Here is a 15,712-nt window from a genome sequence, read left to right as displayed (position 1 = left end):
TTTTGGCAGTCTGAATGAATGAGTTATAGACGGTGTATGTCATATATGTGTGAGTAACTTGGCGTTTTTGTACGTTGAAAACGTGTTTTTTATGAGATATACACATACAACATAACCTCGATACAAATGCAATTTCACTTAAGTGCTGTGCCTCAGCGTTTGTTTGTACACGGACAACTTTTATGGTACTCGTTTCCGGTGTCCGCGGAACCCGTTCTCTTCTCCATTTCCTTTTAATCTGAGTCGTCCTCCGTGGTTTCCAGACCCCCTCCCACACGAGTTGCATATATTGTAGCCGGTGGCGTAGCATTTTGTGAGGGGCGAAGCTGTGCAGCCTTGTTCGGGGACACGACGGTGTCTGTCTGCATTATATTCGCTTTCCCTCGATTTGGCGTATTACAATCACACGGGGCGAACCGGTGAGTTGAGGAACCAGTGGCGAGATGGCTAATGACATATCGATAGACTGCATTACAGCGTGTTGCGCAAACTGAAGCACAATGTCCTGTTAGCTAATTTTGCTAGCCAGCTGGTTGTATGGCTCAATTAATTTAAGTTTTGTAATGCTTTTCTGTTTATTCCAGATCGTTAGACGTATTACAACGACTCTTTTCAGTCATCTCCCTCCCGAATTCGGCGTTGGTCTTTCTTTTTCCCTGGGTGTTTGTAATTCCTGGGCATCATCATGGCTATGAGACAGACTCCCCTGACTTGCTCTGGACACACCAGACCGGTGGTGGATTTGGCGTTCAGTGGAATAACACCGTTTGGATATTTCCTGATAAGCGCCTGTAAAGGTTAGTCTGGGGTTTTACTTCTACTGTAAACCTGTCATTGATTAGACACACAAATGGGGTAGGCTAAAATGGGAATTTCATGGTCTGTCAGGAATGTGACAATTGTGTCTGTCTGTGTGTATGTGTCACACAATATTGGAACACACCACAAATGGCAAATCTTGGTCTAAAAATAAATGTATCTGGGTGCTAATGCTCTAAAAGACGAAACCAAAAGGGCATTTTATGCCAATTAAATAACATTTTACGTCAATTAAAAATAATATTTTACAACTGTAAAATATCTGTAAGAATATAGTTAAAAATAATTGACAGCGTACTGCAGCTGATTGTGCTATATGGAAGTGAGTTATGGGGCCCACTTAGCCATCAAGACTACTTACATCGGACAGAATCCCAGTGGAAACCCTGTATGCCCATTCAAAAAAGAGCATTAACATTTTGGATTAATCTTAAACGAAGCAAACCAAATTCCCTCCAATATAAGGCTGTCCTATCCCATGAGCTAAGGCCCAATAGAAGTCCTCTCAGTCAGCAGGCCCTGAAACTATCGAACCAAGCAACTAACAAAACTCACAATTACCAATTTCAGACAAACAGTGCCTCAATTTAAATCAACCAATTAATAAATCAAACCAAATATTCTTATTTGGAACATTGGGGGATAATGACAAAACTACAAAACAAACTAGATTGTTATAATATGCTAAAATAAATTAAAAATTGGTAGAATATCTATCCACTGTCAGGTATATGAACCAGAGATAGACCCTTACCAAATACAGATTGAGTGGTCACAGCCTGGCCATTGAAACAGAAGGACACAAACAAACAGGAGAGGATATGTGATCACTGTGAGACAGGAGAGACAGAAGTATACTTTTTTTCTACCCTGCAATAAATATACTGAAATTTGCAATGAGTTCTTTGAAAAAATAAAAATAATACTTTCAAATTTTGCCTCTCTTCGTGATGAACAAAAATGACCCATCCTACTGGGTGAAGGACACACAGCCCCACTAGCTGCCTTGCATGTGTTTTATGTACAGAAGTGCAATGACTGTCGATACCTGCAGTTAATTAATTATGTACTGTGTATTGTATGGTGCAAATATGGCAGTATGTTAATGTTGCTGTTTATATCATATCTGTGTTTTAACACACATTTGCCCAGTCACATTGTGTTCAATGGACAGTGCATTTTTGCGTATGTCTAGTCATTAGTAGAATTCATTTTCCTGTATTTTTTTCTTCTTGTGAGTGAAAAATCCATCTTATCTGTTTGTGATGCTTCCTGTAGATGGCAAACCCATGTTGCGCCAGGGAGACACAGGGGACTGGATTGGGACGTTCTTGGGTCACAAGGGCGCTGTCTGGGGCGCCACTTTAAATAAGGAAGCCACGAAGGCAGCAACTGCAGCTGCAGATTTCACAGCGTAAGTACTCAAACGTAAAACCGCATACACAAACGCACACACATATAGAGTACATGCCCACAATGACATTTATCTCTGCTTTATGTAATGTGTTAAATTCATTTGAATGTGCTTATAAGACCAGTTACCACTTGTTTACTCATTCACCTTCCGTTGTGTCACTCAGTTCAAATATTCTTTATTATGAAGACAACAGACGGCACACAATGCCACTAATTGCTGTTTTGGCAACTGTAACACTTATTATACTGTAAAAAATAGTAATTAACTGAGGACTGAAAGTATCACTTTTGGATCAGACTCTTCAAGCATCACTGTCCAGGTTTATTTTGACACGTACATGCATGCATGCATGTACATATACATGTATACATATACATGCAGAAGCCCATTTTACAGCCCTACTGATTATGTTGAAGTGAATTTCTCCAGAGAAGCCCAACCCACCCCCCAGTCATGATGTTTGCTACAGGCCTTGACCGTTACAAAAAGTCTGGTACTCATTTCCTGCTCTTGCTGCTTATGGTTTGGTGGCCGTTCCTCTGTGGCGTCATGATTATACTTTAAAAAGAGGTGTCCACAAATGGATGGGTGTCCACAGTAAGGAGAATATACAGATGTGTACATTATAAATGGGTTTTCTTTTTTATTTCCTTTTTGTACCACACAATCTTCCCGTCCTGTCTTGACTTGGGTTTTTTCGGACAGGGAAGAGCTAGGTCCCAGGAAGGACAGGGAAATTGTATAAACACTATAAACCTACTTGTGTTACACCGGGTTTCAGGCAAATAACACCTATGCCTTAACAATAACATTTCTGGATTTGTACTGTATATATTTTTTCCATTTCATTTTCTGTTCACTTTTTTAGTTCACATTCTAAAAAAATTATTTTATTAGGTCATATGCTCTTTCCATTTCTGTTTGCACCACAAGTTGGCTCTCTCTGAATGTACTTCAGTCATGGTGTAAATAATGCCAAAGAATGCTTTCTCTATCTCTTTACAGTAAGGTGTGGGATGCAGTCACAGGGGATGAGGTTCTCACACTGGCACACAAACACATTGTGAAGTCTGTCACCTTCACTCAGGTATGCCCTTATCTGTTCTGCATGCCCTCTCAAAACGTAAATCGGTGGAAGGTCCATGTGATGCAAAATAAATCACCTCCTACTTCCTCTCTCTAACCTTTAGGACAGCAATTACCTGCTGACTGGGGGAAATGATAAACTGTTGCGCATCTATGACCTCAGCAAGCCTGAAGCAGGTAGGTCTGTGTGCGTAAATGTGGACTCTTGTGTTTGGGTGACTGCCTGTGTTTACCTGTGTAGTGTATGTGTGTCTGTTTACCCTGGTACATTTACGTGTGTTTTTCCTGATCGTACAAAATATCAATATTGTGTTTTTAAACAAGACTGATAAGGTTACTCCCCCAAAATACCATTAGATGTTACTGTACTGTTTTGAAATAATGTATTTTCTGTGCATCACCCATAAATAAAATGTCAGTATTTACACTATAATATGCATTAATTCTGGAATTTTAATAATAGCATAATGAAAAATAATTGGTATCAAATTTTAGTTGGATAAGACACCCTTACTTAGGTTTGTGATTTTAGGAACAATTCATATTTACTACTGTACTGTGTGTTATGGAGGTCCTGCAGATGAGATGTTGTGAACCTTCTTGACTCATTTTCTGTTGATAAAACTAAATGCAAGTATATGAATAGGATCTTGGCTTTCAGAATTTCTAGGGGGGTATTATTGAGTGATACCCATAGGAAGTGGAGAAGGACCTTTTGTCAGTGACATTGGAGCAGGCTTGCTATGCAACAGCAACACGTCACTGTTGTCTGAACTGACTATCCATAATTACTCATTTATTCTGAAATAAATTAACATCGATTAAATTACCAGCTGCCCTGCTGGTACAAAATGGACATTTTGTTACATCACCCTTTTCACCATCATTTTAATTGCATCATCTTATTCAGTCTACTGCTCTGTAGATGTGTACACATAACTATCATTTAACTCGCATGTAAAGTTATAGATTACCAGAAACAAATACTACTGTGTCGTCAGTCAGTACATGACAGTTGACATCAAGCCTATAATTTGGGTTTTGTTCCACTGACTGTCCATGCTTATGTAAACAGATTTAACAGGGTAGTTGTCACCTATGATCTAACTTTGTGTACTAAAAGTAGTTGCATTACTGGTTTTAAATAATACATCATCTTCAAATATTTTATTAGTTTTCCTTTTATGGCCTGTGTATTTATCTCTGTAATTTTATTCAGATCCCCAGGAGATTACAGGCCACACCTCTGCCATTAAGAAAGCTCTGTGGTGTAACAACGACAGACAGATTCTCTCAGCTGCAGATGACAAAACTGTGCGGTGAGCGTGTTTTTGTTTGATATCCTGATGGCTGAACTAGCTGTGTGTTTTCAGCATGGAAGTGCTGATATTGCTGTGTGTCTGTATTCAGTATGGTAGTGAGATTTCTGTGTTCAGCATGCAATTTCTTATATTGTTCTGTGTAAAGTGCTGATAATGCTGTGGTGTCGTGTGAGTGTTGAATTATGTGTGTTCAGTATGGAAGTGCTGATATTTTTGTGTATTTGGTATTGGAAAAGCTGATCTTGCCGTGTGTGTGTTCTGTGTGGAAGCGCTGATATTTGTGTGTGTGTGTTCAGTGTGGAAATGCTGATGTTTCTGTATGTGTGTGTAGTGTGGAAGCGTGCATATTGCTGTGTGTGTTCAGTGTGGCATTGCTGATAGTGCCTTGCTGCTTGTTTCAGGCTTTGGGATAGGTCCAGTATGGAGGTAGTGAAGAGCCTCCCCTTCGATGCGTCTGTGAGTAGCATGGAGTACATACCAGATGGAGAGGTCCTGGTCATCACCTACGGGAAGACCATAGGCTTTTACAACGCACTTAGGTATGGAAAACCACTCCCTCACAGCACATGGAGTAATTGGAAACCAACTTCCCTACAAACAATGGTACACTGCCTGTTGAGTGAAAACTTACCTTTCCACAATGAACTTGCAAACTGGCCCCCAAACTGCTGAACAGGGGGACCTCTGTGAAGACCAGTAAAACCAGACATGCTTTTAGCTTCATTTTCAGCATTGTGGATATCCAGGTTGCATTTTCTCAGTCAGAAAATCTATTAATTGCTTAACGATCCAGACTGTACAATAAGATAAATGTGACCCTGATCTTCCTGGATTTTATAGCCTTGATCTGATCAAGACTGTGGATGCTCCAGCCTCCATCCACTCCGCCTCCCTCCACCCAGAGAAAGAGTTCTTTGTGGCCGGCGGAGATGATTTCAAGCTCTACAAATATGATTACAGCACAAAAGAGGAGCTGGGTAAGTGCATACTAGAACACTAGAGTTACAGGGTTGAGTGCACACTAGAGCACTAGATTAATGGGGTTGACTACACCAGAGCACCCATAGGGAGTTCGGTAAGTATACAAGTATGTGCTCTTAAAGCAACCTAACCAATTAATCAGAAATTCCCATTGTTCTTGCGCTCCACCTTGGACGGTGTATTTGGTTTAGGGGATTTTGGCAAAGCGCCATTGTCTACCTAGTCTAACATCCCCTCTTCCCGCAGAGTCGTACAAGGGCCACTTTGGGCCAGTCCACTGCGTGCGGTTCAGCCCAGACGGGGAGCTGTATGCCAGCGGCTCGGAGGACGGCACGCTCAGGCTATGGCAGACTGCAGTGGGGAAAACATACGGCCTGTGGAAGTGTGTCCTCCCTGGTGAGTCTGTGCGCTCAGAACACCATTTCCACTCTAGTGTGTCTGAACAATGGAAACCCTCTCTAGTGGGTCACTAGTGAATGCAGTCTTTTTCTCTTGAAAAGCTCAGTATAGACAGTTTCTGCTTTCAGGCAATTCTCAGTACAGACAAGTCCTCTATTGTCTTGGGGCTGGAAGGAAAGAAATGACCAGTGGTTGTGTTTGTTTGGGGGGAAATATCAGTCATTTTGCATTCCACCAACTGCTCCCTTCCCCGTTTATCTACAGAGGAACTGGTGTCGGAGAACTCGGACACCCTGTACTGCACTGCTCCTGAAGTCAAGTCATGAGTCCCAGATGTGTGTGCCAAAGACGAGAAGGAGAGCGGATTGGCTAGGTTCTTTCAGACCACGCCCCCCAGCAGGGTGCAAAGCCTCTTCAATAAGGACTGAAGAGGAACTCACCTGGGAATCTAATCAGACAAACACACCCTACACATTTACACACAAAACACACACAGGCAACACAAACGCACTACAGGGACGTCCACAGGGGGGAGCAGTAGAGCGGTGGGTGTTAGGGCCACAGCTGCCTGCTCTCTTTCTGGTGAGGTCGCACTCGGTCTTCTCCCAGCGCTGGAGTGACAGGGCCAAGATTTGATTCCTTTCATCTAGAAACAGCGCAAACTGTTTTGGCTGCACTTACAGAATACCTGATTTAGTTTTATTATGGGGAAAAAAAAAAAAAAGATGCTTGGGAAAAATATATACTGTAAAGAACAAAAAAAAAAAGCAAGATTATTTTGGTTCTTGGCTTTGTTTTTGTTTTTTTAGGTCTTATGTTGCAATGTTACAGTTGTATTTGGTTATGAAAATAAAGAGGTACTGTTTACATGCATTTTCTGTCACAAGGGAATTAGTGTTTTGTTATCGCATGTCCCCTACCTGTTTTAATACAGGATACACACAGTTCCTCTTATTCTATTTTGTGGCATTTGCTTTAGTAATGTTACTTGAAATAGCTATTTATTATAGGTCATAAATTTGTCATTGTCAATACCATAACATTTGGTGCAATGTTTATAATGGAAGAGACTAAATAGGAGACATCACAGCAGTCAGGGGAAAAAAAACTGGAGTGACCGGTATTTTGCCACTGTAAATGAATTGTTAAAGACTGCACCAAAACAAGGGGTCAAGAATCTATCATCAACCTGCCCTGTCACAAGAGGGTATCTTAATTTAGAATTCTCATTAAAAAAATTAAAGCATGCTTTAAATCCCCCCCTCCCCCCCCATGTCCAAATTACATTCACATTACTGCCTTTACATTAAATTTTGGACAATTGATAAACATCCCCAACCTATTCTCCCTAAACACGTAGTTGTGTTATGTCTTACATTTACAGTCAGCAAAACCTTGATTTCCTTCTGAAATACAAATGAAATGCCACTTTGCATTCTTCTTTAATGAGTATTTCCACACATTAATTAGTGAATCTACATCAGATATGTATTGCTATGATTTAATTTTAAAAATGCGTACTCAAATCCAGTACATTAGACTGAACTGACGGAGACATAGTGCTTTTGGCCAGTGCTGTAACTGGGATTTCTTCAAGAGAGAAATTCACCACGGAGGATTTGCGTGGCCCAGCGGTCCCTTGGCATAGCAGATTACTGTGCATCGACTGAACAGCCTAAACCAACGCGCATCGGTCTTTTCTCAGAGCGAGCGCCAAGGTCTTCCAACGGCGAGAGGTGGCACCGCAGCAGCACAAGACAGTTTAACAACATGGTGCTCTCTTCCAAATTCGGCACTGCCTCCTCACTCTCTGGTACTCTAGTGATGCTAATGTTAAGGCACATACAAGTCCAGTCAGAGATCCTGAGCCACTCCAAAAAATAAAAGGAAAATCAAACATCTCATATCAAAAATACAAAAAGACTATTTTCCCCCCCCCATCTGCTCAGCTGTGTGGGATGGCCAAGACTAAGCGCAACACCCTTGGCACCCACCTGGGCCCCCAACAGTCTACTGAAGGTTCAAAAGCCCTTCCGCAATGGGGCGGGAATCTCTTTGGAAGACAGTCTGTCAAAGATGGTGGAAGGGCAGGGGGGTACAGGTTAGGGTGTGTGGTTCAAAGTGCCATCAGTAGTTGGATCGGAGTCGTCGATTTTCTTCCTTCAGCTTCTCGATCTCTTCCACTAGTGTGTCAGTCACAGAGTACTTCTCTATCAGGCCATGGATCTCATTCTGTAACAGAGTATCTCAATTAGGCCATGGATCAAATTCTGTAACAGCCTCTCAATTAAGCCATGGATCTTATTATGAAACAGAGCATCTCAATTAGGCCACGGATCTCATTGTGAAACAGGGCATCAATTTGGCTATGAATCTCATTCTGCAATAGAGCATCTCAATCTTGCCATGGATCTCATTCTGAATCAGAATATCTCTACCATACAGGTGAGATGTAATTCCCCTCTATGGAAGCAGCAAGTGTGGGGTTGGCTCTGTCTTCAGCACAATGTGAATGTTTGGCAAGTGGGGAAAATGCTCACCAGCTGTATGTAGAACTGTCGGATCATTTCAACCTGTAGGTTCACTATATCCCTGTGACAGGAGTCCCTATAGAAAAGATGATGCCAAAAAAGTGAGTCTCAGAATCTGAGCAAGAGAATGGTCAGAAGGTCCTCAAAAGGTTCATTTTTCCAAAGGAACACTGATGGCACCAGTCTTTGGTAATAATTGGTAAAGAAGATCTCCAAAGGACTTCTAATGTAAAAGCAATTGTATTAATTTCTAGCATCAAAAAATGCCATGGTACAATGCATTATTCCTCTAACTTTATGCAAATGCTTTCCACAGGAGCAATGAGCTGTGTACATGCATGAGATCCACAAACTCCTTCAGTGTCTACAGGATCTGCCAGCCCTTTCACAGTTGGCAGCTCAGCGAGACTCACCTGAAGTCCTCCAGTGTCTCCTGGATCATGTTGCGAATGAAATGGATCTGGAGAGACGTAAGAGGAGCCCCACCTGGCTCCCCCCCGATGGTCTCCATGATGCGCTCTGACAGACTGGAGGCCACACCCACTGCACCTGTCACACGTATAAAGACACTGTTCACACACTATATCCACACATACTGCACAGTCAGTTCGTATACATTATTACACACTGCTACATGTCAGGTTCACATGCACCATAACATATATAGTGTTCACAAACTGTACCACACAGCGTTCATCCACAATTATAAAATGGCTAGATAATGGCTAGTTTAGATAAATTCCCTCTTCCACTCTCATACATGCAGACGTCCTGACTCACTGGGTGCAGGGTTTGGGGTGCTTGTGGGCAGATTTCCATTGAGGGTCATAGTGTCACAGCTCAATGTGGGCTCTGCATTGCATTGGGGTGCCAGTGGAGTTGGGGTGGTCTGGGAAGAGGCAGCCGTGGTCTGCGAGTCCAACTCCAGGCTGGGGCAGCTAGTCTTATCCCCCTGACAATCGCCGCAGAGACCAGAGGATTAGAGACCAGATTAGACAGGGCCATTACTGAACGCTCAGCCTTCCTCTCCCTATGTGCACTCCAGGAAGTCATAACTCAGCCCTTACTCAACGAATTATGGATCCCTTACCCATAACAAATGCATAGAATATTTATTCAAGATGAAGACTACCTTTTAAGTGACAATAAGATATAACAGTGCCTAAAAATCTTGGAAATTCTAATAAGAGCGCCCTGGCACCCTTACTTGACCTATGTCACAACAAGGCTTTCCAACGCACACTATCTTTCACTGTCCTTCGTGCAGTACCACACGTGGCATAGCGTGACACACAATGTGCTTGGTATGTCATTCAGGTACTTTTTTCAGCATTTCTAACCTTCTCTCAAACAGCCTAACATGTTCACATTAAGAAATGCATTTCAACAGGCCATTACACAATTACAACCAAACAGTTTTAAAGAGAGGGTGAAGTTGCTTCACTAATTTTTTTTTCACTAAAAAAATGCATCACAGAACCAGACATTAATTTCTGACTTTAAAACCTATGTCTATTCATAACCACTGACTGTAGGTACAAGTATCTCACACTGATAGGCTTGCATACCACTCAGAATGAGTTCATAGTACTCTGTTATTTAACATCATGTACCTATAAGCAACTGACTTTCTAGATTATAGAGCTTAGCACAGACTGACCCGTGCGATGTCCGGCACTGCTGCGAAACCCAAATCTGGTTCCTCTTCTCTGATTGGTGGAGGGGTCTCGAACACCAACAGGGGGCTGTAGCACTGCCCCCCGGGAGTGCCAATGGGAGTCCTGCGGTGTGGCAGAGCACTGGAGTACTGGGACAGGAAGTCCAGCTCTGGGTACACAGAACCATGAACAAATTGATCATGCTCATTTCTGACATGCACTCAACACTGTACCCTGCTCACAGCTTTTCCGAAAGTATAACTCTAAATTATTACCAGTGAAATTCTTCAAAACAGTCTTCTGAAATGTACTCATTTCACATAGATTCACATAACACAACACAACACACTTTCACACGGAGACAGACTGAACATCTTAACCTGAACACATGTATATTAAATGGGGTATGTAACACTGTTCCCAGAACACACACACTCACTGAACACACTGCACAACACATATAATACTGTGCACTCATTGCTTGCCATATTAACCAGTAAATATTTTCCAACAATGTAATCAAAGTTACATTAAGAATACAAAAATACCATCTGCCTTCTTCCCACTTGGAGGATCTCCCATTGCTCTGTGTGCTTTGTAGTCTAAAAAAAAAAAGGGGGGGGGGGGGGTGTAACAAGTTTGTTTATGAAACAGTTTCGAACTCCTGATTTCACAAAGGAAACCGTTCCTGATTGTGTGAGAAAAGGTGTCTGCATTTGTTTGGGAAACAATACAATGTTCTACCGGAAATTATTTTTTTAAGGAAACGGTGTAAGTGGAAAGTAAAGGAAACTGCTTCTGCACTAGAAGAAGTGTGCATGTGAAGTAAAGCAAGCAGAACAGTGCGCAGAAGTGGAGCCATAACTCTCTGAACACAAAGAACACAGAGAACAATTACACATCTGCATTAACTATAGACATGGCTATTTGAATTCAGTTAAATTGGATTTTATGGAGTTTGAAATACATAAATAGAGTTAAGACAGAGGAGTGAAAGTGATGGTCCAGAGATAAAAAAAAAAAAATTAAAATACAAGTATAAAAGTGAAAAATATCAACCTTTATCAAAGTAATAAAAAATAAAATGAATTTTATTCCATCTTTTATTTTAGTTTTAGTAAGTGTGTCATACTTTATTTTTGAACAAGCAAATTCACACTCTTAAGCGGTCCTGATAGGGGGCCTCACCTTCTCGGACGGGGGAGAAGATGTCCAGACTGTTGCGCCCAACGTTGCTGAACTTGCCCAGGCTTGGGAGGCGCTCAGCATTGCGCTGCTCCTCTGTCTGTCTGGAGAAAGCTTCGCTGCCTGCAGGCAGAACGTCGGGTGAGCCACTGACCAACTCGCACTAGTACAGGCGTTTAGTGATGGAATAACACCGTATGTTAAACTGACTGTTTATCATATAAAACTGTGTTTGAGTCACACATTTGACAGGAAAATGTATATGCACCCACAATACAAATGTGTGTTTTTAGAAAGTCTTCTGTGGAGCCTGACCTGAGTTCTGGGCGTGGCAGTCCCCTCGCTCGTCCACGGACTGCTCGGCGACAGGCTTGGGGAAGGGCATGGCGGTGGGAGCCGGAGGGCCCCCCTGGGGATTAGTCTGCTTCCCTGATGCCCTCTTGCTGGGAACCGTTGAATAGGTCTTGTTGGACACCCCTTTACTGGACTGCAAAATCATGCAGATGGTATGAATAACCTAATAAACTCAACCTGTCTGAGCCACCGAAACTGACAACAAGGCTAGGGGTTACTGCTTCTGTTGAGGATGAGAGTTGAGGATTACGGACGCTTGTACCTTGGAATGGTGCGTGTGGCAGTGCTGGAAGCGTAGGCAAGTGACGGAGGTCTTGTGTGCAGCTGTGGTCTTGACAGGGGCACTGAGGTTCCGCAGGTCGTACAGGTACACTTTCCCCTGGGTGGAGCCTACAGCCAGCCCCGCCCCATCAGGCGTGAAGTCAATGGCCGTCAGCGGAGACTCTACACGCATGCTGCGCAGGACACTGCAAACATACATGTAGTCACATGACTATGGACATCCAATCACAGTACTGGGCAAAACAGCAATGAACAGCGCCCCCTGTTAACAATCCAGATTTTAAGCCCGGAAGAGTGCTTACTGTTCCCAGAAGGCCAAGTATTTACAAGACAAAGGGTTGTATACCGCTTCTCTTACATTTTGCTGGAGGTGTCATAGCAGATTATCTTCTTGTCCAGGCCCACGGTGACGAAGAGCAGGTCGTTGGCGGGAGAGAAGGCGAGCCCAGAACACGGGGCCTTGTGGGAGCCCTCAAACACGTGCAGCTCCTTCTGCGTGTTGGCGTCCCAGAGCACTACTGCGCCACTGTCCGAGATGCTGCCCAGCAGGGACCTCTTCACGTACGAATACCTCAGGTCATGAATGGGCTGAGAGAGGAAGCAATCCATCAATCAGCCAACCCACGAATCAATAATTCAACCACTCACGTCTCTCTTATGAGCCCACAGCACACAGGGGAGCTAATCATCAGTATAAATCATATGACCGTGCGAACACATACGCACACACAAAAGCCGATAGATGAGGCACTGATTTACAGTGCAGAGAATACAAGTGCATACATTAAACATGGACCGGATATTACTTCTTGTACACTCCAGACCCCTTACCTGGTTGGAGCCAAGTCCAAATGGCTTGCTGGACAGGTTGGTGGTAATGCTATGTAGGATGATGTCACCGCTGGTGGAGCCAGAAGCAATGTAGTTGTCACTCCCGTTGAAGGACACACAGGTTACTTCCTCCTTGTGGTCCTGAGCCGGTAGAGAGGGAGAGTTAATTAGGGGATCCTTGGGGGTCTTATTTGTTAGCAGGAAGACAGGATAAATGCACATACGGGATGTGAATGAGGGAGACATTAATCACCAACAGCAAAATAAAAACAACCACAGTATGTGACAAGCTACACACAAACAATGATTTATAGAAAGTATCTGTAATATTTTTTTCTGCAGTTCTTATTTATAAAACAGAGGACTGAAATTGAACATGCCATTTTGCCCATACAGAAGAAAACATGTATAAAGGCTTTATCAAACGAAAATTGGCATGTCTATCTAGTATATGCAAAAATAGCAAGTAAAACACACAGCCACAGCACAATTAGCCTGGGGCACAGACACCTGGCGGAGGGGTACAGACAGGTATGGAACCTGATGAAGGTTCATAAACACCGACTACTGCCAGAGGGATACAGACACAAACATTTTACGGAGGTGTAGGGCATGGGTAACCGAGGGAGAGTTTCAGAGACATCTGAGAAAGAAGTGCAGACACAAACAGAAAAGATGTGCATACCTGAAGGGTGCGGTGCTGCTTCTTGGTCTTCAGGTCCCAGATGTGGACGGTGCTATCCAGGCCTCCACTCACTAGGAACTGGGAGGTGGAGTTGAGACTGACTCGGGTTTGTTTTTTCTGAGAGCGCAGACCAACACAAGCACAGACACAGACACAGATGAGGAATGAGCTTTAGTACACAAAGCAAAAAGGGCAGAAATTCCACAGTGGCCCTGTCCGAGATCTCACCCCTGCTGCCAGCTCCACCACTGGGACCGGTGAGGACTTCAGGCTGGAAACCACCAGCTTGTCTCCAACACTGCTGGCACTGACCAGGTACTGATCTGAGCTGTGAGTCAAGGCAACCGACTACAGGGAAATGAAGGATGAGAAGGCTTGCATGAGTGAGGGGGTGAGCCCGCTGCAGTGGAAATGAGACGAAGGATACTGTTGCTGCTCCAGCACACTCGGGCCACAGGGTGAGTGGCGCTGTGTGGGTTGAACTGCTCCAACATCGCCATGGAGGCGGAGTTCCAGATCTTCACGTCATCGCCGGACGACACCAGCCGTATGACGTCCTCCATCGCAGCTGCTGCAGAGACAGGGAGAGGCTTTTAGACCACAGAGCATAACTACACCCAAGTGAGGAGAGTACAAAGGCAGCACTGTGGCAGAAAGAGACGCCATTTCCACAGTGCATTGCTGGTGCCAAATGGCAGACAGACCCCTGAGTGTCCACACTGTGGACTCTGAATGGCTGCAAATGCAGCGCATACAAAGTCTTGAACGCTACCCGAGGTTTTAAAAAGAATAAAGCAATTGGTTTCACTGTATCATGTTCTGACCACTTGCATTGGCATTTTATCCCTGTTTACAGTTGGTCAAACCAGTTCAGACACGATTACACCTTTTTCCCCCCTGTGGGCAGCTTCAGCATTGCCCACTATACCCTGAGGATTTGGGTTACATGAAAGGATGAGTGATGGGAGTGCGTTTCTGACAGGGGAGGGAAATGAACAGGGGCGTAAAGTGTGACCTCTCAATTCTTAGCACAATAAGCTGTTGAAGTAAGGGTTTTGATTTACGAGTTATCGAATCCAAATTTCCACTGTGGTGGAGTGAGCACAAATCCGATAGCCGTTGTCAAAAATAAATAGACAGGCCAAACAGGTTCGGACATGGCAGCTGTCAGATCAGTACAGATTATCTTCTGTACATAAGGGGGACACTAAAGTTCGTTTAAGTCATGTCAATGACATAAACATATTGTTAGCAAACTGACATGAGAAATTTCGCGCTTGAATAGTTCCAAAACATTTTTTCAAGTTTCAGTCCGAGAGTACGAGTAGACAGTAATAATTTATAAATAGTAATACTTAAGATGTATGGACATTCTTTAATTCTCCACCTCGCTTCATCATAATAATAACAAAAAGCCCCCATCAAACTAATGCTAAGAATCCAACAAAAATGTTAGCTAGCGAACGTTGACTCACGAGCAAAGACATAGCCAAAACAGTTTCAAAACTAAATGACCAAATAATTGTTATGCTTCTTTCCGTCTGGCTGACTGACAATACTTATACAAACTGCATATATTTTCCTGCCTGTGTGTTATGGTAATGTTGTTGCCGTGTGAAAGCAAAATCAATAGCTAACGTTGCTGAGGAGACCATTTTAGCTAGCTAATTGGGTGACGAGCTTGCAAATTTCAAACGTTATTGCTCAGCTTTTCATGTTCAATTTAAGAAAAGTGACAATCCTTATTAAATTGTTTTTTTAACTGCAGAGTAATCTATTTATAAGCAATCAGCGCTAGGACTCTATGAAACTCAGGAAGCTGCTTTGCTCGCTAGTCAAAGTTAGTATCTTCTACGTTGAACTAACGTTAGCTAAATCGGCTAACAACAAACTAGCTCCTGTTAGCTAGCTAGCTAGTTTACGATGGCTAAATACCGGATTACACTTACCCTCTTTTCGGACGATTAACTCAAGGCTCTCAACTAAAGGCAGTACGATCTTAAATCTTCCTCTTCCAAACTAAACTGAATTTTGGTGCACTTTTCACTCCTTTGACGTCCCACGAAGTAGACTACCTTTAGATTAAGCAAAGTTTCCCTGAGCAAGAAATTCCGCGCCTGTAGCTCCAGAAGTAGAGCGATTATTTCGCTACGGCATGTCGG

The 15,712-nt window shown here is 43.1% G+C and overlaps 2 protein-coding genes across 4 annotated transcripts; one reads left to right on the top strand and one right to left on the bottom strand.

Moving 5' to 3' along the window:
* The first annotated feature begins 203 nt into the window (after positions 1–203).
* On the top strand, positions 204–6,897 carry strap (serine/threonine kinase receptor associated protein). The gene is made up of 10 exons (XM_035426699.1): positions 204–419; positions 585–797; positions 2,098–2,233; positions 3,242–3,323; positions 3,427–3,499; positions 4,542–4,641; positions 5,046–5,183; positions 5,485–5,621; positions 5,872–6,021; positions 6,289–6,897. Exons 2-10 carry the CDS (start codon positions 686–688, stop codon positions 6,348–6,350), a joined length of 990 nt encoding a protein of 329 aa, XP_035282590.1. The 5' UTR covers positions 204–419; positions 585–685; the 3' UTR covers positions 6,351–6,897.
* Positions 6,898–7,447: 550 nt separating this feature from the next.
* Positions 7,448–15,712, bottom strand: nedd1 (NEDD1 gamma-tubulin ring complex targeting factor). Of its 3 annotated transcripts, none has more exons than XM_035426696.1 (15): positions 15,500–15,711; positions 13,978–14,121; positions 13,779–13,873; positions 13,551–13,667; positions 12,866–13,006; positions 12,393–12,622; positions 12,015–12,219; positions 11,714–11,885; positions 11,402–11,521; positions 10,762–10,815; positions 10,216–10,382; positions 9,336–9,507; positions 8,969–9,104; positions 8,565–8,631; positions 7,448–8,256 (listed from the first exon to the last, which is right to left on the bottom strand). In XM_035426696.1, exons 2-15 carry the CDS (start codon positions 14,111–14,113, stop codon positions 8,152–8,154), a joined length of 1,917 nt encoding a protein of 638 aa, XP_035282587.1. In that variant the 5' UTR covers positions 14,114–14,121; positions 15,500–15,711; the 3' UTR covers positions 7,448–8,151. The 3 variants fall into 3 exon arrangements, with proteins under 3 accessions (XP_035282587.1, XP_035282588.1, XP_035282589.1); XM_035426697.1 differs by having other exon boundaries at positions 13,978–14,118; XM_035426698.1 differs by lacking the exon at positions 7,448–8,256 and adding an exon at positions 8,335–8,442 and having other exon boundaries at positions 15,500–15,712.

This window comes from Anguilla anguilla, chromosome 7 (genome assembly GCF_013347855.1).
Source record: "Anguilla anguilla isolate fAngAng1 chromosome 7, fAngAng1.pri, whole genome shotgun sequence".
Taxonomy (NCBI): Eukaryota; Metazoa; Chordata; class Actinopteri; order Anguilliformes; family Anguillidae; genus Anguilla; species Anguilla anguilla.
Note: the sequence above shows the minus strand (reverse complement) of the source record. Positions and strands in the feature narration are given on the sequence as shown.